The sequence below is a fragment of the Kogia breviceps genome, chromosome 2, assembly GCF_026419965.1.
Source record: "Kogia breviceps isolate mKogBre1 chromosome 2, mKogBre1 haplotype 1, whole genome shotgun sequence".
In the NCBI taxonomy this organism is placed as follows: domain Eukaryota; kingdom Metazoa; phylum Chordata; class Mammalia; order Artiodactyla; family Physeteridae; genus Kogia; species Kogia breviceps.
The window spans coordinates 139,614,312-139,638,834 of NC_081311.1; the positions used below are offsets into that span (position 1 = coordinate 139,614,312).

The following is a 24,523-nucleotide window of genomic DNA, read 5'->3' on the forward strand; positions in this document are numbered from 1 at the left end:
GTGTGCCAGGAAAGATCCATTCCTGTGTCCTCAGATGATTGTTATTATCTTAGTAGCCAACAAGCTCCAGGTTATTGCTTTTTGTAAATTTTTCCTGATTATAAAATTGTAGTTATTGTACAATGTTTAGAATGTACAAAAATGTTGAGAAAGAAAATGAAAGAATCTAAAATCTTATAACCTACATGTTATTACAATTTAATGAACTCATGAACCTTAAAAATGAAACATAATGTCTCATAAAAATGAGAGACATTTCTTTGCAGTCTCTTTTTTTCTCTGTGTGTGTATATATACACACACACACAGAGAAATGCCATGTGTAAAATAGATAGCTAGTGGAACATGCTATAAAGCACAGGAAGCTCGGCTCGGTGCTCTGTGACAACCTAGATGGGTGGGATGTAGGGGAGAGGTGGGAGGGAGGTCCAAGAGGGAGGGGATATGGGTGTACATGGAGCTGATTCACTTCACTGTACAGCAGAAACTAGCACAGCATTGTAAAGCAGTTACACTCCAGTAATAAATAAATACATAAATACATACATAAAAATGGAAAAAAAAGCTGTTTGAATCATATTGTATCAGTTTTAGAATCTGCTTTTTAAAAATAACACCAGCCGGGCTTCCCTGGTGGCGCAGTGGTTGAGAGTCCGCCTGCCGATGTAGGGGACACGGGTTCGTGCCCCGGTTCGCGAAGATCCCACATGCCGCGGAGCGGCTGGGCCCGTGAGCCATGGCCGCTGAGCCTGAGCGTCCAGAGCCCGTGCTCCGCAATGGGAGAGGCCACAACAGTGAGAGGCCCTCGTACCGCAAAAAAAAAACAAAACACCAACCAAATTCCCACATGATTAGAAATTCTTTAAATGTTATACCTAATTTATTTATTTACTCCCAATTTAATTTACAAATGTACAAAACCTGTACTTTATTCTACCATTTGTGTAATCAATGGAAAACCATTTCTGTGGGAATTTGAATAATAGGTGAGGAAATGGTGTCCCCTCGATTTTTTTATTTTTAAGAACTTTGGTCATGTAAAGAAGAGATGCCAGAGAGACATAAGAGACAAGAAATACTAGGATTCATGGCATTAATGGAAGGTTACCTTTGGAGAGAAAGACAAGTATATTAAAGCGATATTTGTAGAGAACAGAGACATTCAAAGAGCTGTCATCCTGTGGCAGTTATTTAAGCTTCACAGCAGCAGAGATTGGTTTACTCACATATGTGTCCAGTGCCTGGCATACAGTTAAGTAATCACTATATATTTGTTGAGTGATGGAGCCTAATAAAAGATTTGAGCAATTCTTGTTTATCCCAAGTCTAGTCTGAAATGTAGCTTCAGAATTTAACCAATTCTGGAAGCTTAAGATTAACTTTTTTCTGACATTAAAAATTAAACCTATGACCAAAAATTGAAGCTTCTAAAGGAGTTTTAAAAATTCTTTTAGAGTGAAAAGAGCTGCTTTATAATATATTCTATGTGTTTTATAGTACTATATGTTCCTTAGATTTACTGTTTTATCTTTTATAGTGTATTTTAGGTTCTGCTTTGGTTATTTTTTTTTGAAACTTTGAAACTGTTAAAGATTTTATTTGAATTTTATATGTCATAAAGTTGAAACAACTTTTAACAAGAGATATTGACCATGCCTTTTCAATGTAACTTGTTTGTGAATTGTTTTTTTAATAACATGAATATTTCTTCTTTAGTATGAAGTTCGTCATAGCAAGTGTCTTAAGTGCCACCCCATTTGTAGTGAAACTAATTCTCTTAAGCTTCGTTTAATGCTTTGTTTGATTTCTGTAATCTAAAAGATCAGAAAGTTAATCATAATCAAGTTAATATATCCTAAGACCTAATAAATTTTCTGTGTAATTTTTTCATATTAGTCAGAGTCAAGGAAACATGTGAACCTAAAAGGTTTTATTTTTAGGCCAAAAATATGGTTCTAACTTTTTCTTCTGAGATTTCTCAGTTGCTTATGAAAGTTGATTTCTGTTCCATAGACATATATGTGAAATATAAAATGAATTAGAAGGAAGATGCAATACTGTCTAAAGTGATTATGCATTTTTCTTTTAGGCTGGGAAATGAGGAGCAACAGCCTGAGGTTCCAATTCTTTATCATGATGTTACATCCCTTTTGCTTATCCAGATCTTAATGATGCCACAACCCTTACGCAAAGGTATGTCTTTATAATTTAGATTCTTAGATTATATTGTATATATAATGAATATTCTAAAAATTATAGGCATAAATATAACATTCAGTCTGATGGAAATGTTCTGAGGTAAATAGCATTGTAATCATATATATCTAAAGAAGGTGACAGTGAAATAGTTTTTTTCCCTTGTGGGTCTATTTTTAGATTTTTAGTCAATAATAAGGTAAAGACATGGGGAAATCACTCTTTTTAAAAAATTAAAGTGAAACAAAATGTGAAAAATAGAGCTGTCAGCCTTAATGCCTCTACCTTATCTACATGCATACATACATATTTTGATATAGTAGTATCATAGTTATTCAAAATGTGATGACCCATTATTTTTAATTAATGTTAATATCATACTAGTATGATATTAACAGAATTAATATTATATTAGAAATACTTTAATTATTGTTCCATAGTTGTATGAGTTCTGTGAGTTCTTTGTATATTTTGGATATTAACCTCTTATTGGATACATTGTTTGCAAATATCTTCTTCCATTCAGTAGTCTACCTTTTTTGTTTTGTTTTGTTAATTTTTCATGGTAATTTTAGGAAAAGAATAAAGTGTCTGATACTGCCTTCAGATTATATCATATTGTGTGATTTTTTCACATTTGGGTTTTATTATTTTATATGTACTCTATCTTGTCCTAAAAGAAACTTGGAGCATTTTATGTGACCTTAACTCTAAAACAGTTTATGGAAAAGAAACTTTTACAGACATCTCAGTCCTTTTTGTCTTCTTGTTTATCACCTGCACTAAGCCTGGTACTTGTAGGCAAGCCAGTAAATAAATGGATGTTGAATAACTGTATCTCTGCAGGAGATTATAGATTCCCTGGATTGTGTACTCACTAAATATTTAATTGATTTTTGAAAATTTCTTGTGTTTTCATGTCTTCCCCACTGAAGAAAATCTGGTTTACTTAGATTTTGTTTATATCATTCCAGAGTCAAGCTGTTGTCTCAGCTTGACGTCAGTATCCTTTGAACTATATTCCTGTTTTAGGATCTTTATTTTGATGAAAAAAAATCAGAAATATGGATAAAGATTTACATGTGATATCTATTTAAAAAGTTGTTTAATTTCATGAATTATAACGTTGCAAATTTTTAACAATGATGAATTACATCCTAACAACAAAATGATGACTTAATCTTCTGAAATAGTGTGATGAGATAGATGTGGCATCTACCTAGTTCAGTCCTCACAGCAATTTAGAATATGAAGTATAGAAATAATTTTTATTTGTGATTCTAAGGAAAAATTCACATTTTAAAGAGCCTCAGGCCAACATTTCTACCTTACCAGACTCTTTATCTTATGTGATCAGTAGGGGTAAGCTTTTATTATTGAGCTGTTGAAAGTGCCTTGTCTCCTTACTCCCTTCCTTTTTCCTATCAGGCAGTAGCACTATAAAACTTAAAATCGGTACCATTGTTTGAAGTCTGTTTGCTTTTAAGGCATTTAAAATAAATATTGATCTTCCTTTGTTTACCCTCAGGTAGGTTGATAGTGGATTTTTGGTTTTTTTAAAAAACAGATTGAGAGTAGATATCAAATTCCTTTTTCTCCTTTTTAAATTTTGATAATTATATGTGAAGGGCTTTGCTCTCTGTTGTAACCTTGGAAGACGGCAACCTGTTGACTTAGTATACACCTCAAATGAGTGATTCCTTGTTTTTTTCCCTAAGTCCCTAAAATGCATTGATTTCACACATGGCAAGTATTCAGTAAATAAATATTTCTTAAATGAATGAGTGAATGTGAGAACTTAAGCTGAATCTGTGACTTTAAACTTCCAGTTTAAATATTTTTAAAATGATGATAATCAAGGCAAAGTGCCAAAAAAATTAGTAGTTTGCTACAACAAAAAGCTAAAATTATGCTTAAAAAGTTGTCATTTTTTTAATGCATCATTTCTTTTTAATTAAAAATTAATTTATGTAGTTTATAATGAGAAGAAACTAAATGTGAGTGATATTTCTAGGCCATGTAAATGACTTACTGGTTAGAATCATTTTGTTTTGTGTTTAGTAGACAAATTCTCTAATTTTTATCATTTTATTAAACCATTTAATCGTTATGAAATAGTCTTTTTAAAATTTTGATGATACCGTCCTTTCTTGGTTTTCCTCATATCTCTTTTTCTGCTCATTTTCAAGGCTCCTTTTCATTCACCTCTTCCTCTTCCCATTCTCTGAGTTGTTCCTTGGTTCCTGACCCCTTCTCAATTTTACCTTCTTTCCTATAGCATCATCTGTACCTATTCTTTGATGATTCCCAAATATTCTAGCTCCAAGTCTACAGCTCCCTGGTGAGCTGCAGATTTCTACACATGCCTCAAACTCAACATATATAACATTATTCATTTTCTTCCCATCCAAACTTGCTCTCTTCCTCTGTTTTCCATTTTAGTCAATACTACTACTAGTTACTCTTTGTAGAATGCGAGTCTACCATTATTTTCTACCTCCAAAGCTCTACCAAATGCTGTGATTTCTGTCATCTAAATACTTCTCTAATTCGACCCATTCTTTCCATCAGGCCATCTAATTTGACATATGCTTAGAGTACTTTTGCTATCTGCTAATAGGTGTTCTTGCCTCTAGTCTTGTTTTATAGTCCCTTTCTCCTAAGAAGCAGCAGTGAATATTTTAAAATTCAAATCTAATATTATCCCTATCCTGCTTAAAATTACTTCTTCTGATTGCCCAGTCTAGATTCTATAAATCAAATGCTTATAGATATCAAATAAGTAACGTAAATAGTAATATTAATAACAACAGATATTTACTGATTGCCATTGCCAATCACTATTTTAAGCATTTAACTTAATCCCTTTAAAGCAGGTGATATTATCCTCATTTAACAGATGAAAAAATAGAAGCAGAGTGTTTAACTAACTTGCCTAAGATCAGAAGAGTCAATTTAAATCTAGACAATTTGGCTTCATAGCCTAAATTCATTCTTAACAATAATGTCTTTGGTTTGATATAAATGGGCGTTGGGGACTGTGACAAGCTAGAGAATGCATGCTTGGCCGAAGAGGACACTTACTATTCAGCTCCAGATACCTGTCGTCATGTAAGAATGTGGACCCAGTATTGTCAGATCTTCCTGTTTTTCAAGAGTAAGTGGAAGTCTGGACTTTTACAAGAAATACCCAATTTTTAAATGTCAGTAACTAAAGACAAAACAAACCAAACATCTCTCCAGGCTGCATTCAGACAGGTAACCCTCAGTTTGCAACCTTTGGTCTTTGGCATAAAGATTACTTTTCTAGCTTTATCTCTCGTAGATCGCTACTTATAGTCTAGATACATTGGACAATTTACAATTCTTGTAAGCCTTGGGCTCTTTTTGTGACCCTTGTACAAACAGCTTCCTCTGTCTGGAGTCCCCCTTTCCTTGCCTCATTCCATCTTTGCCTTCTTTATTATGGCTTATTTCTCTTCATCATTCAAGACTAACTCTCCTCGTTGGGGCAGGAAGCTTGAATTTTTTTCTATTCCCTGCCCTTAGTCTATATTAGTTCCTCCTCCTGTTTGCTCCCATCACACCCTGTACATACATATAGCCATCTGTCTCTCTCACTATCCAGACTCCAAGTCCTTATTGTCTATAACCTGGCATGCGTTAGGTGTTAAGATATTTAGAAATCCATTTAGAACTAGCTTATAAGCACAAAGAAAGAGCACTGATGAACTCACATAACCTAACGGTGGGAGTTGGTAGTCTTAGGGATGACCAGAACCATGGCTTCAGATGCTGTCAGGGTTCTTGCCATCTTGGGTCCATCCCTCTCTCTGTGGATCTGCTTCATTCAGCCTTGCCTTAGACAGTCTCTGCCATAGACTAGGAGCATGACCTCTGATATTTCCAGACTCACATCTTTACACCTTCCCTTTGCCTCCAGTTAGAGTACCTCCAGATAGGTACTCTGACTGGCTCAGCTTATATCAAGTTCCCACCCCAACCCATAAACATTGGTAAGTAGTGTGTGCACAGGCACACTACACACACACACACACACACACACACACACACACACACACAGAAACACACAAATTTAAAATTAGGCAAGATTTTCCTTAGGGCATGATTTTTAAGGTGTCATCTGACTAATTTAAGAGTTAGCCAGGTTACAAGGAGGGAGTAATTCCACTTGAACAGAGACCCAGTAGAAGGATGCCAAATACTTCTTTTAAAAAGATCAGTCTTGCTGTAATAAACAGACAAAAAAGATTGCAGGGGGCAGGTAATGCTGATAAACCACTGTGCAGAAAAGAGTTATTAATAAAGAAGGCCTGAGTGCTATCCTTTGAAAGGCCTGCTTCCAAGGTTGGCCCTTGACTGGTATCTGGGAACTTTGATTTTGGGAGAGTTTCCACCATCCCACTAATAAGAATGGCTCTCTGTGCCTAAACTGTACAAACAATGTGGTTTATGATGAACATACCTGCTTTCTTCCTGGGAATCTAGAACTTTGGTATGTGCTAGGCAGTGGGTACCTATGTGACCTGCTCCCAATAAAAATCTTGGGCAGAGTTTCTTAACGAGCTTCCCTGGTATATATTTCAGATGTACTGTCACAACACATTGCTGGGGGAATTAAGCACATCCTGTGTGACTCTGCAGGGAGAGGACTCTTGAAAGTTTCCTCTGGACTTAACCCAATATGCCTTTTCCATTTGCTATTTTACTTTGTTTTTTTTTTTTTTTTTCTGTAATAAATCATAGGACTATATGCTGAGTCTTGTGAGTCTTCCTAGTGAATCATCAAATCCGGAAGTGGTCTTGGGAACCCCCAACACAACTATTTAGCCTGAAATTTATAGGTCTAGGCAAGAAGCAGTGGAAGCATGGTCCGGAGTGTTGGAACTGACTTGAATGATATTTTTTAAAAATGACAGGATTTGGTGATTGTTTTAATGTGGGGAGAAAGAGACAGGAAAGTATCAAGGATGTCTACAAGTTTCTGAATTTAGCAACTGATTAAGTGGTGGTAACAATTTACTAGGGGAGTAGCATAATATAATAGAAGGGATAACTGAATGATCTGTATGGATTCAAGTTCAGACGTGGGTGCTTATTAGCTTTGTTGTCACAGGCACATCTTTTGAAGCTCAATTGTCCAACTGAGACTGTTAACGAGGATTGAAAGGAGACATTTGAAGAAATTTTCTAAGTTACTAGCTGTATATAAACGTTAATTACAATGACTAAGCTACCATTTATTAAGTACCTAATATGTGCAAGGCATTTTACATATCGTTACTACTGGTTTTTTTGCACTGTTACAATTTTCATTGAGGTTTTTTTGTTTGTTTGTTTGTTTTGCGGTACGCGGGCCTCTCACTGCTGTGGCCTCTCCTGTTGCGGAGCACAGGCTCCGGACGCGCAGGCTCAGCGGCCATGGCTCACGGGCCCAGCCGCTCCGCGGCATGTGGGATCTTCCCGGACCGGGGCACGAACCTGTGTCCCCTGCATCGGCAGGCGGACTCTCAACCACTGCGCCACCAGGGAAGCCCTTTCATTGAGTTTTAAAATTCAATTAGAGTACTTAAAATATTGGGATTTTTTTTTTTTTTACTTTAGAAGTTCTGTATTGTATTGTATTATTTTTTATAAGATATATATCAAATTAGAAGCGGATAACGTGTTGGTTTTAAACACTCAGATTCCCAGACATTGTTATTAAGCACATGATGCCCAATAAGGGGATTTGCCAAGGGTACACAGTTATTCTGAGGTTGAAACAGCACACTTCTCATTCTTATAAAAGCCTCTTATTGCTATATTGTGTAGATGAATAAAGGATATTTGATTTCATAATTTCATATCTGTTGGGTAGCAAATATAATACCACATTCTTATTTTATTAAGTGTTGAACAAAAACCAGTTACACATGCAAGTCATGTATTTGTGAAATTATCTTGAGTACAAAATGTCTAGATTCCAAAGAAATAATGATCTTCTCTTTCTCTTGTAGACCATTTCACCTGCATTGTGAAGGTGCTTTTTACCCTATTGTACACACAAGGTCTTGTGGCACTTTCAGTTAAATGCAATGAGGAAGATAGGTCAGCCTGGAAACACACGGGAGCTCTCAAAAAGGTTAGTGTCTTGTCTGAATTTGTTATTTAGTAGTTAGGTGAATTTATTTAAGTTGGTGATATGAATGAATGAGATTAGATGTTTGAAAGGCAAAACGAGTTATTTTTAATAATTTTAAAAATAGATTTATTTATTTTTGGCTGTGTTGGGTCTTCGTTGTGGCGAATGGGGGCTACTCTTCATTGTGGTGTGTGGGCTTCTCACTGTAGTGGCTTCTCTTGTTGTGGAGCACAAGCTCTAGGTGCGCAGGCTTCAGTAGTTGTGGCTCGCGGGCTCAGTAGTTGTGGCTTTCGGGCTCTAGAGCGCAGGCTCAGTAGTTGTGGCGCACGGGCTTAGTTGCTCCGAGGCATGTGGGATTTTCCTGGACCAGGGCTCGAACCTGTGTCCCCTGCATTGGCAGGCGGATTTGTAGCCACTGCACCACCAGGGAAGTCTACAAAATGAGTTATTAACAGTATTTTAATTGGAAATGGAGCACCTTCAGGCTATAAAAGTTAAAAATGTTTTCCTTGCACAGTGAGATCTTCTGTATCTATCTCTAAACATTGGCCTTTTCCCCTTTGTATCTGGACAGTTTTGTTTTTGCTGCAAGCCTTAAACTTAGAGAAGTTATACAAATTGTATCAACACAGTTAGCCAGTAATAAAATGTATGTAGACTTACCTGTTTTACTTATCTGTCATCTTTTCTTCTCCTTGCCTCATCCCCAATCACAATCCAAAGATCGCTTTTGACTCACCACTTCTAGATTTTAAAATCTTGGCCTTTCCTTAGTTATACCTCTTTAAAAACTACTTTTTCCCGTGTTTAAAAATATAAAGATATATAAGTTCTTAGTAAATTTAAAAGCATTCTCTTTCAGTTAAAATTATATAAACAACTTAGAAAAATTGTGCAAGTTTAGTTAAATGTAAGTATTTTCAGTGGCTTGAATACAAATGGGATACTATGGAACCAAAGAACTGAGTGAATAGTTTGGCATAGAGATAGGTGAAATAAGAAGATTACTTCCCTATTTATTTGGGGAAGTTGGTAGGAAAAAAATAATAAGTATAGTGTAAATTGAACCTTTTCTTTGGTTTATAGACTCTTAAAGAAGTTTTAAACCTCATTGAAAAGTTTCTGTTAAAATCATATCTACTTGTATTAAAGGAGAGAAAACCAATTATAGATATTGATACATGAAATGTATTCAGTATAACCTTCACTTTTATCTAGTTTAGTCCCAAATCATGATTATGTGTACAGAAATTTAAAGTAGTATCATTATGAAGTTTGTTATATCTTAATTTAGGGATATTGGTTGTTGGCCATTGAACCTGAGTACTAGGCCAAGCTCCTGCCACTAAATAAAGACATTACTTTTTTGTTCAAGACATAAAAACTCTCTGAACCTCAGCCTTGTCATAGGTAAATGAGAAATTAAGAACATATGATTTATAAGGGCCCTTCTATTTCTAAAATTCTGTTATTTGAAGTAACAAAATGAATTTCTGTCTTTTCTTTCAGTGATTTTTTTCCTCGTTGTTTCTGGTTGTTTTCTGGATAATTTTGCCTTCTGCAATTATCTTTCTTTTTTCTAAATATTCTTTTAGTCTCTCTGAGTACACTCTAATCTGATATTGGGATTGTTTGTATTCAAATCAGGTATAACAGGTTTCTATGCTGTGTCATTGTTTAAATGTTTCCTTAGTTGTCTAACCATAAAAAAGTACAAATTTAAAACATTTTCTGATATAGTTTGGGTCTAAATCTATTCATCTGACTGTTCACTAAAATGAGACCTACTGACAGAAAATTAGACAATTGTAAATCTATGATGGAAGGAACATGAAGTAATTTAGGTAACTTCTGTCAGTTTTCTTTCTCAATTTGATCATTGTTAGCTATTTTTTAAAGTACTTAATAAAACATTTAATATAAGGCAGATTCTTATTAGATCATATATTAGAAATTTATAGCCATATAAATTGCTTCGGTGAATGAAAACAAAAAATTATGATATTCTGTAGGTTGGTTTGCTACATTATTAGCTTTTTCTACCATAAATCTAAACATTTAGGTATATAGGATTGTAAATAATAGCAAAAATAATATTTATGAATAATGAAATATCACTGTGATTTATATAGTTATTCTGTATCATTCATTCCTCCTTTAAAAATTTTCCTTCTTCCTTTAGTTCTTCCTTCCTTTTGTTCTTCCCTCCTCTCCCTTCCTTTTTTTCTTTCTTCATTGAGTCTCATTCATTTCATCCTTATAATTCCTTATCCTCAGGTATGATAATTCCAATGAAAACAGATCTAATCTGGTAAAATAAAATACATAGTTACTGTGTGTTTTTCAAAGGGATTTTAGAGTTAATTTGATAATGAAGTTTAGTTGTTTGGAAAAATCATCATTATAGTTAGTATAAATTGTGATCTTTCAGTTAGTGGAATTTGTTAAGAGTTTTTATACCAGGATATCTTAATCTGGGGTCCTTTCCCTTTGTTTTGTTTTGGGGAGTAGGACCATAGCATCCAGCATATACTCAAAGGGCCTGTCACCCCCAAAAGTTTAAGAAGCACTATAATTTTTTCTTTTTTAAAATAAAGTTATTTATTTATTTTTTGCTGTGTTAGGTCTTCATTGCTGCACGCAGGCTTTCTCTAGTTGCGGTGAGTGGGGACTACTCTTCATTGCACTGTGTGGGCTTCTCATTGTGGTGGCTTCTCTTGCTGCGGATCATGGGCTCTAGGTGCATGGGCTTCAGTAGTTGTGGCACGTGGGCTTCAGTAGTTGTGGCACACGGGCTCAGTAGTTGTGGCTTTCAGGCTCTAGAGCGCAGGCTCAGTAGTTGTGGCACATGGGCTTAGCTGCTCTGCGGCATGTGGGATCTTCCCGGACCAGGGCTTGAACCCATGTCCCCTGCATTGGCAGGTGGATTCTTAACCACTGCGCCACCAGAGAAGTCCCTAGAAGCACTATAATTTAGACAAAGCATCTACCCAGCACAGCATCTGTTGCATTTCTCAACTCTTAATTCTTTTCTTTATTTAACTCACATACTTCTGCCACTTCTCCTATGGGATTCTTCTGATCATGATCCTGGGTCTTTCATCCATGGTCTCAGAAATCTTCTTCTTAAGCTTTATTTATTAAAAAAAAAAAAGAAAAGCTTTACTTCTTAAAGCTTATCTTCTTAGCTTTACCAAGGAGCCTACTCTTTGCTTTATTTAAATATTGCTTATATAAAATATGGTTTCCTAAGACTTCTTATGTATGAAATAAAATTATTTTCTTATCGCATACTCTTCTAGTGGGAAGAGTTCTCAATATAAAACAGTGACTGCTACATTATATTTGACTTTCTGATCTGATATAGTACCTCCTTTAAGTAAAAAAAAATACTTAAAATGTATCTGATAATAATAATTTTAAAAATAATTATTGCTCAATAACTTGCTTGGGTGATCTGAGTATAATTCGTTTCTTATTGGAGGGTATTTTCCCCATAATTTGGAAAGTATTATACTTGAAATACTTTTCTTTTGTTATGCTCTATAAATCTTTTACTCAAAAGAGTGTATTGAATTAGGCTTTTAGGCGGTCTTGTATATTTTCACAACTTTAAATATGTCACATTGATTAATAAGCAGCAAAATTGTGGTAATATTTTCTTTCAAATTGCCTATTCAAGAACTACTCTGATTAAATCAATTCTAAAAACATAACATGTTGCTGTTTTGATATTCAGTGGGATATTGATTCTTGTAAATTATATGTAACCTGCAAGTCATCATATTTGGCAAGTGATCATCCTGTTGATTAATTAGGCAGGGGTGGGGTTGGTCACATGATACAAGGATAGCAGTTGCTGAGTCAGGGACTTTTTATAGTTTATCAGGACATGATAACACTACATGGCTGCATGATATGGCAGAAAGCAGAGGAGTAACTTAAAGATGATGCAAAGAATTGATTATTAAAAGAGAGACATCCAGGCAAGTTCCAAGGTCAAAAACTCCATTACCAAAATTAATTCCATCAATTAACCACCAGGTATTATTGCTCAGAGTTTTGCTATGCAAAGGGAAACATAGAAGATATAAAGCATAGTTCCTGACATTTTGGAATTTACAGTCTAGTTGAAGAGAGCACAATAACATGTGAGAAAGAAAGTATCATCAAACAACAAATTCTGTGGTCCTGACTATTAGTGCCTTAAAAATTCAGGATAAACTTATATCCCATAGTGTTTACTCAGTTTATATTTTACTACTTAAAAAATATAGTTAGGGACTTCCCTGGTGGTGCAGTGGTTAAGAATCCTCCTGCCAGTGCAGCGGACACGGGTTTGAGCTCTGGTCTGGGAAGATCCCACATGCCATGGAGCAACTAAGCCCGTGCGCCACAACTACTGAGCCTGTGCTCTAGAGCCCGTGAGCCACAACTACTGAGCCCGCGAGCCACAACTACTGAAGCCCGTGCACCTAGAGCCCATGCTCTGCAACAAAAGAAGCCACAATGATAAGCCCACGCACCTCAACGAAGAGTAGCCCCCACTCGCCGCAACTAGAGAAAGCCCGCGCGCAGCAACGAAGACCCAACACAGCCATAAATAAATAAATAAATAAAAATAATAAAAGAGTATAAAAAATTTAAAAATATAGTTAATGAATAAACATCACAACAAACTTATTACTTTAAGATTATACTTTACTGTAATTTGCAACAACTTTTAATATCTCAGTGAATATAAAAAGTGCATTTCTTTATGTGCAAAAACCGTATTGAAATAAATTTAAATTTTATAAATAGCCATTTTTTTCCTTTCTTATAAAAAGTATAGTCATTAAGCTTAATTAATTTGTAGATTGTTATTTAATGTTATCTGTAATTCTGTAATAAACATATGTTCCTATTTATTTTTACATTAAGTTGTTTTATCAAATTCTATTCAACGAATTTGAGTAAAACTGTAAAAGAAAAAAATTGGGGGTCCATGTTATATTTCATGCATGTATGATTTTATCACTGTAACGAGTGTATATATACTTCTATTAGTTTTTTGCACACCACTCTATAAACATTTTTTTCCGTAGCTCAAATTTGTCATATTTACTGCCTATAAAATATTCTGATATTGCATAATTTAGGTAACTGCTTCAACTTTAAAAAAAATAAATCTATTTATTTATTTATGGCTGCATTGGGTCTTCGTTGCTGTGCGTGGGCTCTCTCTAGTTGCGGTGAGCGGGTCTACTCTTTGTTGCGGTGAGCGGGCTTCTCATTGCAGTGGCTTCTCTTATTGCGGAGCATGGCCTCTAGGCTCGTGGGCTTCAGTCGTTGTGGCTCTCGGGCTCTAGAGCACAAGCTTAGTAGTTGTGGTGCACGGGCTTAGTTGCTCCACCGCATGTGGGGATCTTCCCGAACCAGGGCTTGAACCCATGTCCCCTGCATTGGCAGGTGGATTCTTAACCAGAGAAGTCCTCCAATAACTGCTTCACTTCTGTTGGTCATTTCTAATTTTTCACGATTATAATGCTTCAGTGAATTTCATGGGCATAAAGTTCTTCTTTTCTCTTTAGATAATTTCCTTAGGAAGAATTTCCAGGAGTGAGAATTACTGGGACAAAAGATATGATATAGATATGTTCATTTACACATATATTATGTAACTTATATGCGTCTTTTAAAGAAGTATTGGAATAGTTTTAATCACCTATCCAAATTCATTGTGAATCCAGAGGTGTACTGTTGTACACAGATATTGAGAAAATGAAGTTTACATGCTTGAAAAGTAATGTAATCATGATTATACTCTACTCAGTAAAAGGTATTCTTTCCAATGTAAATCGTTTTGTAATTTTCAGTGACTAATGGAATTAATTTTTAATTTTTTCCAGAATACATGTGATGCAGAGAAGTCTTATGAAGTGTTATTGAGCTTTGTGATAAGGGAACTATCTAAAGGAAAGTTATACCATGAAGAAGGAACGCAAGAGTGTGCAACAGTATGTTCTCTATGACCAGATGCAGTGGTTATTTAAAAATTTAGATTTTCTTGCCATTATGCATATTACTGTTTGTTATGTCTATTATAGAACGAATTGTTCTTATTTTCTTTTTTAACTTTAGATTAGCCCTATTGCTTGGTCTCCTGAATCCACGGAAAAATACTTACAGGACTTCTGCTTACCTTTCCTCAGAATCACCAGCCTTCTTCAGCACCACCTTTTTGGGGAAGATTTACCTAGCTGCCAGGTATAATTTGTGGTAGAGAGTAGGGAGCCTTTTTTTAAAAACAATTATGTAATTTAAAAAAATATACTGACATATAATACTTATATCTATTATATATCCAGAACTGTCATACACGTATATGTTAGTCTAACTCAAGGGAATAAATATTTAGAATATTTACTATTATTGTTACTTTTGTATTTGTTAGCATCTACCCATTTTTATGGTAATATGACTAATATTTGACATTAGAGGAGTTTTGGATTAGATCTGTGGTAATAAACGCCCAGTACTTGAACAGAAGATAGTATTCATATTAATATATATTTATCACTAATCGTCATTGGCTTTTAATATCCTTTTTAAAAGGTGTCATGGTATGTTGGCCAGCAAGCTGGTTGTTTGAATATCTGATGGCATTTATGTAATTTTAGAATTGCAAAATATTCAATTTGTAGCCAATTAAAACTTGGATAAATGATCACTGGTTTAATCTATTTTGTAAAACTGTGGGTCAGTGTGAGTAGGCAAGAAAGTGACAGAGTAGGAAACCAGAAGGTAAGTAAACCAAGCTGTGTTTATAAGATTATGTCCCTGACATTATCTGCCATTCATTTCCAGGGAATTTGATGTGAGAATTAAGTCACTTATCATATGTATGGTCTTTGAAGCCTGCATGCGGTATATCAGAATTAAGCTGATGATTGTTCCTTCTCTCTTAAATAATTGACCATTGCCTTAAATAGTTTGGATTCCTTGGTTTTTATCAAGTGATTCAAGATAAACTCTGCACATTTGTCCCCAAAACATTCTATTTAGAATTCTAAGATATTGAACAAATTAAAAATTTCATCCATTAGATATTTTCTTTCATAGTTTTTTTTTAAAATTTGAACTTAAAAGCATGTTTCCTTCTGGCATGTGAACATCCTCAAGCATAGAGAAGGTTAACCAAACAAAATCTACTACTTCCTTCATCAGCTTTGCTTTCTTCACATTTAAAATCCAAAGGCTGTGGTTCTTTGTGTTCTTGTATTCTTGGTTTATTTTGTCATTTGTTTTTATTGGAGGGATTTTTCTCCCATAAACTGAGAAGTAACTGGAAGCAGAAGCTCTTGTATTGAGCATTGAAAATTAGTCTGGGGCTTGGGTGTACAGTGATGCCTGTAGTAGAGCACTGGGAATATACTTAGACCAAGGAAGAAATTGATCTATTAAGAGGCATGAAAAGGAATGGTGTGACATAGTGTCAGAAAGACAGGTTAAGGGGAAATTGTGGCGGATCTTGAATTTTTCACATGAAAGGAATTTGGACCACTGAAAGATTTTTGGACAAAAATGTGACATGATTCAAATTTTATTTCAGCATGAAACCTCATTCTAATATAAGACATTTTGTGAGCTGTGAGGATTGCAGGGACTAGGAACAGAAAAGCCAGCTGGGAAAGGAAATATTCGACATAGAAGAGGATAGGGAGCAATTAAAGATTTCGGAGATGAAATAGTAAGGATTTGACAGCTAGTTGAACATGTAGGAGTCAAGGGACAAGAAAGAAGCATACTGTACTTGGGTTTTGAGCCTGGGAGATTGGAACCATTATGGTACAGTTGATGGAGGAGGAATATGGAGCAGTTTTGTGTGGGCCGAGATGAAAGTATTTTGCATATATTCAGTTTGAGGGGTTGGACTATTTGAGTTAAATGGATATATTCACCTGAAGTGAGAAAAGTAAGATTACAACTTTAGATAGAAATTTGTTCTTTCTGTTTAGAGTTCTGTCATCTGTGTAATCTTTTTTTGCTTATAAGTATATATGTAATATATAAAAATGTATGTAATTACAGAAATACATGAATATATAATATAGAAATATAAATATACAGTTAGATATTTGCTTGCTCTTCTACTTTATTCACTTTGGCTTTTTTGTTTCTATTAATCATGGTAGTATGATATAGATGGGTATAATATTATGCCTACTTTTAACTTCTGTGGATTTGGCATTTTTTTCTTTATGTCACTTTCTTTCATTTGGAGTATTTTGTTTCACCCATTCATATCTCATAGTTTTATCCAAAAAATGTTTTATTAAAATTTATTCTTTTGCTCCCTTTGATTCTAATTGCAAATCTACTCACTTAGCAGTTTTCCCTTAATGTTTTCTTCTTTATTTCTTGAAGTTAACTCAGGAATCGTTCATTCATAGCCCTTTGTTTCATTTGGGGGAGAAAGGACTAAACATTTATTTGTTCAAAGATATTTACAAAGCAGTTTATAATGGCTGGCTGTTTCTTAGCTAGCTTATAAACTAGGTTTTCACTTTACAGTGAGAAAACTGAAGGATGAAGACACTTCTAAACTAGGAAGTCAGTTAGAGGTAGAATTTACCGCATTCATCTGATAGTATTTATACTGTTCCCCTTGTTCACTTCTTTAACTGAAATTATCTTTTCAATTTTGAGAGGAAAGATGGAGGTGCATATGCATGGAATTCAGTTAATCACACTCCTCAGCTTTGGCGTACTAAGTATAGTGCCTCTAATATTCTCCCTTTGTTCCTCACATGATATCTTATCCCTTACTTCTCAGAAGTAATGTGTATGTCAATATAAACTGCATATAGTGTTATTTTGTGTTTGTTTAATTTGTATAACTGGGATTGTGCTATAAATCTTGTATCTTTCTTACTTTTTTCGTGCTAAAATTATATCATTTAGACCTAATCATGTAGCTCAAGATAATTCTTTATTTCTTCATAGTGGTATTCCAATATATGTGTATTCCACATTTTACTTACTCCTCATTGGTGAACATCTAGGCTGCCTTCAAATCTTTGCTACCCTGAAAAAAAAATACTGCTGCAATGAACCTAATGTTTTGCATACTTTTAAACTTTCTCTGGATTCTATACCTAGCTAGCTATGGGATTGCCTATGTATGTATGGGATACATTCTGCCTCCTTGCCTTCTAACATGGCCACTCAAGGTTCACATTCCCATTTGCATTGTGTGAGGGTTCTTGTTTTCTGCCCTTATACTTGCTAGCACTTTTTATTATCCAGTGTTCTAATATTTGCCAGTCAGATGGGGGTAAAGTATATGCTTATGGTTAATTTACTTTGCATTTCTCTAATATAAATGCAGTTGATCATCAGTCCATGTACTTTTTAGACACTTACATTTTCCTCTGTATATTTCCTATTCCTATTCTTTGAGCATTTAAAAAAATTGAGTTTTCTGTCACTATCTTGCTATTGCTTTGTCAGTTTTGCAGATATCTTTTAACAGACTTTGTATTGCCCTTTGTGGAACAGAAATATTTAATTTTAATGTCATCAGACCTATCACTTCTTTATTTATGACTTATGCTTTTGGAATCTTATTTTTAAAATCCTTCTCCAGTCTGAGATTATAAAGTTATTTTATGTTTTCTTCTCTTATTTTTATAGTTTTGTCTTTACATTTATATTTTTCATTTACTCTGAAGTTTATTTTGTAGTAAGGTATGAAGTAAAGATCTAATTTTTTCTCCATTTGATGAGGCAGTTTTCCTAAGACTATTTACAAAATAATCTATTTATAAAATAACCTAACTTTTTCATACTAATTTCTTATGCTAACATGTTTCTATATTTCTGGATTCTTTGTTGTATACTACTGACCTATTTGTTCCTATACTAGTAGCACACTCTTAACAATGGTTTTATTATAGACATTATATCTGGCAGGGTGAGTTTCACTTTTTTTTTCCTTCTAATATCTTTTTGCCAAATTCTTTTTTCTAAAATTTTTTTCTGGTTAGCTATATATGCACCGTTATTCTTATATATAAATGTTATATCAATTCGTAAATATCTTTCCAAACTCCTACAAGCTGTTAGATGAGAATCTCTTTGAATTATCGTTTTAAGGCATTGAACATAGTTTTTATGTCCATTTATTCAGTTCTTCTTTTAATATTTTCAGAGAATTTTAAAATTGTCATCTTAAAGTCTGGTATTTTTTATAAAGCTAACCTAGAGGCTTTATGGTTTTAGTTTTTATTTAAATGATATCTTGTTTTCTGTAACATTCTCTGATTACTCCTTGCTGGTATAAAAAAATACTATTGATTTTTGTATGTTCTTGTGACTGGGCACTTGCTGAACTCTATTAATTCTAGTAGTTTGCCTGTTGATTCTTTTAGGTATCCTGTGTATCATATCATCTGAAAATAATGACAGTATCATCCCTTCCTTTCAAATCTTTATTTCTCTATTGTTGTCTTAATGCATGTCCAGTACTAGTTTGAGCAGTGAAAGTAATAGGCAGTATCCTTTTTTGTGCCCTACCCCAAAGAGAATGCTTTTAAAGTTTCCTGTGTATGTCTGTTTGTTTGTTTTATTGTAAATGGAATCATTTAAAATTACATTTTCCAATATGTTGCTAAAATGGAGAAATCCAGTTGGAATTTTTGAACGTTAATCTTCTATATTTAGCCACCTTGCTAATGAATTCAGTGATTATTTCTAATAGCCAGGATGCTCTTGAGTTTAATAATACACTTTTTAAACAAACATTTTTTTTATCCATGGGACATCATCAAGAATGGTAGGTACCTGGTACATGTTCTGACACAGAAACCTGCTTTCCACACAAATCTATTAGACTTTCCTTATTTAGTTAAATATCTTAGTCTAACACTATTTCTAGTACCATATTAGGGCTGATTATAGTAACTCATGTGGTTCTCTTTATCTTTGCTCCAACTTAATTTCATCTTCTCTTATTTATACTCTAATTCTGGAATTATTAACAGAGGGACTGGAGGTAGTTTTTGAATTCCATAGCATTGTTTGTAAACTGTTTGTGTATGTGTATTTTTCTTGGAAGAAAATAGTTATCAGATTATTATAGGTGGATTATCCATCCAGCCTCCAAAGTTGCAAAACCACTGCTCTACTATATCTCCTCTAATTCTTTTGTCTTTCTTCTATCTGTCAAAAGTAGTTTCTCTTCAAATAATAATGATAGCTAGCATTTATTGTACACTGACTACATGCTAAGCATTGTTTTAAGTGCTTTGCATTTAAATTCATTTAAGCTTCACAAAACTATGAGGTAGCTGTTATAATCTTCACTTTACAGACAAGAAAACAGGCACAAAGAGATGAATAACTTGCTCAAGATTCACAGCTAGTAAGTAAAGCTGCCAGAATTCAAACACATTTAGTCTGGATGCCAAATCTGTACTATTAACATCTGAGCTATGCTGCTGCTTAGTACACAAATCAGTTTTTGAGGAGTACCTGTTATTTTCTTCTAGTTTTAAGTCTGTAAAAACCACTATCTTATTGCATATTATACTCTCTTTGATCTCAATATGAATACTCTATAGACATTTCTTAAAGTATAATAATATAGTGATTGATTCGTTGATAGTCAAATAGACATACAAGAATAGCAGACAAAATTGAAAACATCTGAAGTGTCCATCAATGAGAAACTGGTTAAATAAATTGTGGTTTATTCATACAATGGCATACTCTGCAGAAGAAAAAAGAATAGAAAGTTTTCTATGTGCTAATATGGAAAAATCTCAAAAATATATTAAGTATCCCAAGGCAAGGTGTGCTTATATTAAATGAAAATAGAGGAAAAATAATGGTACTCATATTTGCTTGTGTGTGTGTATGTATGATACTCTGGAAAAATACATTAAGAATTCTGGTCAGTTCTTACCGAGGAGTTGGGTTAGTGAGTTTGAGATTTGGATAGAAGGGAAAAAAGAATGGTGGAGAGACTTTTTTAAAAACAGTATCTTTTTATACTTCTAGTTTTTAAATAGTGTAAATATACCACTGCAATAATTTATAGAAAAAAAAGTATGTATTTTTTGAATAGGTAATGTATTCACATTTTTTTAAATTCAAAAGGTACAAGAAGATATTCTATGGAAAAAAATCTCTGTTTTACCCCTTTCACTAGCCACTTGATTGCTGCCCAGTTGCTATCAGTTTCTTCTGTATTATTCCAGAGACATTTTATGCATATACAAGAAATATGTGTGTGGGGGGAGGGTGTATTTTTTTTTCTTTTAGTCCTCTTTTTATGCATTATTCTTCAGCTAGCATTTTTTTCCCTTAAGAGTGTATCTTGGAGATCATTTCATATTCAATACATGAAGACCTTCCTCATTTTGTCTTACAGTTTCAGAATATTTCATGTGTGATGTACGAGGATGTATTTAATTAGTCCCTTATTAATAAACATTTGGGTTATTTCTAATCCTTAGCTATTTACAAATGATACCACAATGAATAATAGTATGCACAAGTTATTTTGCATGTTTTTGATTGTATTTGTAGGATAAATTCGTAGAAGTAGCTGAGTAATATTCCATTGTTTATATGTATCACATTGGGAAGCTGCTGTATAGCACAGGGAGCTCAGCTCAGTGCTCTGTGATGACCTAGATGGGTGGGATGGGGGTGGGTGGGAGGGGAGTCCAAGAGGGAGGGGATGTATGTATACATATAGCTGATTCACGTCATTGTACAGCAGAAACTACCACAACTTTGTAAAGCAATTATACTCAAAAAAAAAAAAGTTTATGCACACACACACACACACACACACACACACACACACACACACACACACACAAATCCTTAGAAGTGATTTGCTGTTTCAGCATTTGCATACTTTTGTAGTTTTGATGGTTATTGCCAGAGTGCCTTTCATTGAAGTTGTACCAATTATGTTAATACCAGTGATGTGTGAAAGTTTCCCTGTACTTGTGTCTACTTAGTGTGTTATATTATTTAATCTTTGTCTGTAGATCTTTGGTCTAGGTAAAATACCTCAATGTAGATTTTTTTTTTAAGGTTGTTTCAGTTTACATTTTTCCTAAGGTTGAGCATTTTCCTTATGCAGAGCCATTTGGTGTTCTTTACTATGACCTACTTGTTACATAATGCTTCTTTTGAAAATAATTAGAAAATGAAAATGACTGGGAAAATCATTTAGTATCTGATCTTTAAAAAGGTATCTCATGAGTTTTTCTTTGTGTAGAATAATCTGCCACTCTCATCTATTTTGTCCAAGTCAAATGATAGGGAGGAATGAGAAACTTTTCTTTCATTTTTTTCTTCTTTTATAAATTTTTCCCTCAGGTTTCTTTCATTTTAGTGACCCACTTTTGAATTCAACATCTGCTTCATGAGAGGCCAAGTAATCCTGAAGTAGTCTGTGAATCCAGGGGGAAAAAATATGTTTATGTAGATCTTTGTTCATTTTTATCCATTGTTGGATTTCCTGTCATAAAGAAGATGAAAAAGTATTGCTATTTTCCTACCATTAGTAGTTCCCATTGTCTCAAATAGTTTTTGTGCCTTACATCAGAACATAAATGCCCTCTCTCAATAGAGCAGGAAGATATAACAGCTGTAAATATATATGCACAAAACAACAAAACCCCAAATTACATAAAGCAGAAATTGACAGAATTGAAAGAAGAAATAGACAATCCACAATTATAGCTGGAAACATCAGTGTTTTTTCTTAGTAATCAATAACAAGTAGATAGAAAATGAACAGGGATAAGTGAGACCTGAACCATACTATCAGTCAGCTTGATATAATTGACATCTATAGAATACTCCACCAAACAATATCAGAATGCATATGTTTTGCAAGTGCACATGGCTCATTCACCAGAGTGTACCATATGCCAAGCCATAAAGCAAGTAGCAATAAATTTAAAAGAATTGAAATCACAAAACATATTTTCTTACCACACAGAATTAAATTAGAAGTCAGTAAAAGAAAGAAATATATAAATCCCCAAATGTGTGAGAATTAAGCAGCACACTTCTAAATAACTTATGTATCAAAACAGAAATCACATGGAAATCAGAAAACACGTAAACTGAGTGAAAATGAAAACACAGCATAGCAAAATTGTGAAATGTCCCTAAAATAGTTCTTGGAGAGATGTAGCTTCAAATGCTTATATTTAAACAGAGGAAAGGTCTAAAATCATTTATCTAAATTGTTACTTTATGAATAAATTAAACCCAAAACAAGTAAAAGAAGGGAAATTACAAAAATCAGAGCAGAAGTCAATGAACAGTAATGGAGAAACAGTAGAGAAAATTAGTTCAAAATCTGGTTCTTTGCAAAGATCAGTAAAATGGACACACCTAAATGTCAGAGCTCAGCTGAGCTGGGAGAGAGAGAACTGAGCTGCTAGATACTGGAGTGGCTGATTAAAGCAGGAAGCCACAAATGAAAGAGTTAAACCTTTAATCACTTACTGTGATAGTATAATCAAGAGGCTTAAATCAGAGAAAATGCTGATTCTCCGTTCCATCACCTTCATAGAATGAAATGGTGTACCGGTTACAGATCAGGTGGATCAGCCCAGATGTGGGAATCTGTTAAGTGAGCCTCAAACAGAAGGTTCTTGCAGTGTTATGAACTCTGAGGTGGAGAGGCGGGTGAAGGGGTAGGGATAGGAGTGGAAAAGTCCTGGGTACTGAGTCAGAGTGGGGAAAAGTTTCTTGAAGGTTTCAGCTTTTTCCCTTCATAAGGTGGCCTTGGCAGAAGTGTCAAAGTGACCCCTGCCCAAGGCCTCAGATAGAGAGGCCTAGGAATAAAGGCACCAGGCCTGGGAATGTAAATGTGTGAAAGAGCATGACTGGCCAGGGGGCCTGAGACCATGATTGCAAATCCCTTCAGAGACTGCAGTGCACTGACTGTGTGCCAAGTCTGGTAGACGGAGGACAGTTTTCACCATGAGGCCTGCAAAGTAAAACCTTTGTAATTATCTGTAGTTAGGCCTGAAAAAACACACATAGGTTTTTAACCAGGAACCAGACTCCTTACTAGACTGATATGGAAAAAAAAAAAAAAGGGAGAGAGAAGATACAAATTACCAATATCAGGAATGAAGGAGGAAACGTTCCTATAGAACCATAAGAGAATATTATGAATAACATTTGCAAACAAATTTGATAACATAGATAAAATGAACAAATTCTTTGAAAGATACAAATTACTAAAACTGACTCAAGAAGAAATAGAAAATTCTGAATAGATCTATATTGAGTAAGGAAATTGATTTAGTTATTAAACTTCTACAATTCTTATCCTGTCAAAAAATGAGATCAACAACTTTATAACAACAAAGATAACATCATGATGAATTCTATGAAAAATTTAAGGAAGAAATTGTATCAATATTATATAAACTCTTAGCAAACAGAGGAAGAAGGAACACTCCATACTCATTTTATGAGGCCAGTTTTACCAATACCCAATCCAAGCATCATGAGAAAAGAAAACTACAAACCCATATCTCTCATGAACATAGAAGCAAAAGCCTTAATAAAATATTACCAGTAAAAAGGATAATACACCATGACCAAATGGGTTTATCCTAGGAATGCACATTGGCTCAAAACAATAAAATATCAATAAACTTAATTCACCATATTAATAGAATACATTTTTTAAAAGCATATGATCATCTCAGTAGCCATTTGACAAAATCTAACACCCTTTCATGGTAAAAAAAAAAAAAAAAAAAAACCACTAAAAAAAGGAATAGAAGGGAAAGTCTGATAAAGGGCACCTATGAGAAACCCATAGCTAATATCATATTTAAAAGTGAAAGATAGAAAGCTTGCCCACAAAGATAAGAAATAAGACAAGGATGTCTGCCCTCTTCCTGTCTTTTAAGCACTATATTGGAGGTTCTAGAAAGAGCAGTTAGGCAAGAAAAAGAAATAAAAGGCATTCAGATTGGAAAGGAAGAGGGAAAACAATCTCTGTTTGCAAATTAGATGATCTTATTTGTGGAAAATTGTAAGGAATCTCTAAAAAGCTATTAGAGCTAATAAACGAGTTTAGCAAGGTTGTAAGATACATGATAAATATACAAAAAAAAGTCAGTTGTGTTTCTGTGTATT

At 34.2% G+C, this 24,523-nt stretch overlaps 1 protein-coding gene across 6 annotated transcripts in view; it reads left to right on the plus strand.

Annotated features, from left to right (window-relative positions):
• The window catches only part of UBR3 (ubiquitin protein ligase E3 component n-recognin 3), a 228,265-nt gene that overhangs the window by 193,256 nt on the left and 10,486 nt on the right, over window positions 1-24,523 (plus strand). For all 6 annotated transcript variants that reach the window (XM_059053502.2, XM_059053505.2, XM_059053506.2 and 3 more), the window contains 4 exons: window positions 2,090-2,193; window positions 8,217-8,341; window positions 14,233-14,340; window positions 14,465-14,590. In XM_059053502.2, coding sequence (XP_058909485.1) covers window positions 2,090-2,193; window positions 8,217-8,341; window positions 14,233-14,340; window positions 14,465-14,590 — 463 coding nt within the window. The remainder of the gene's footprint in view (window positions 1-2,089; window positions 2,194-8,216; window positions 8,342-14,232; window positions 14,341-14,464; window positions 14,591-24,523) is intronic.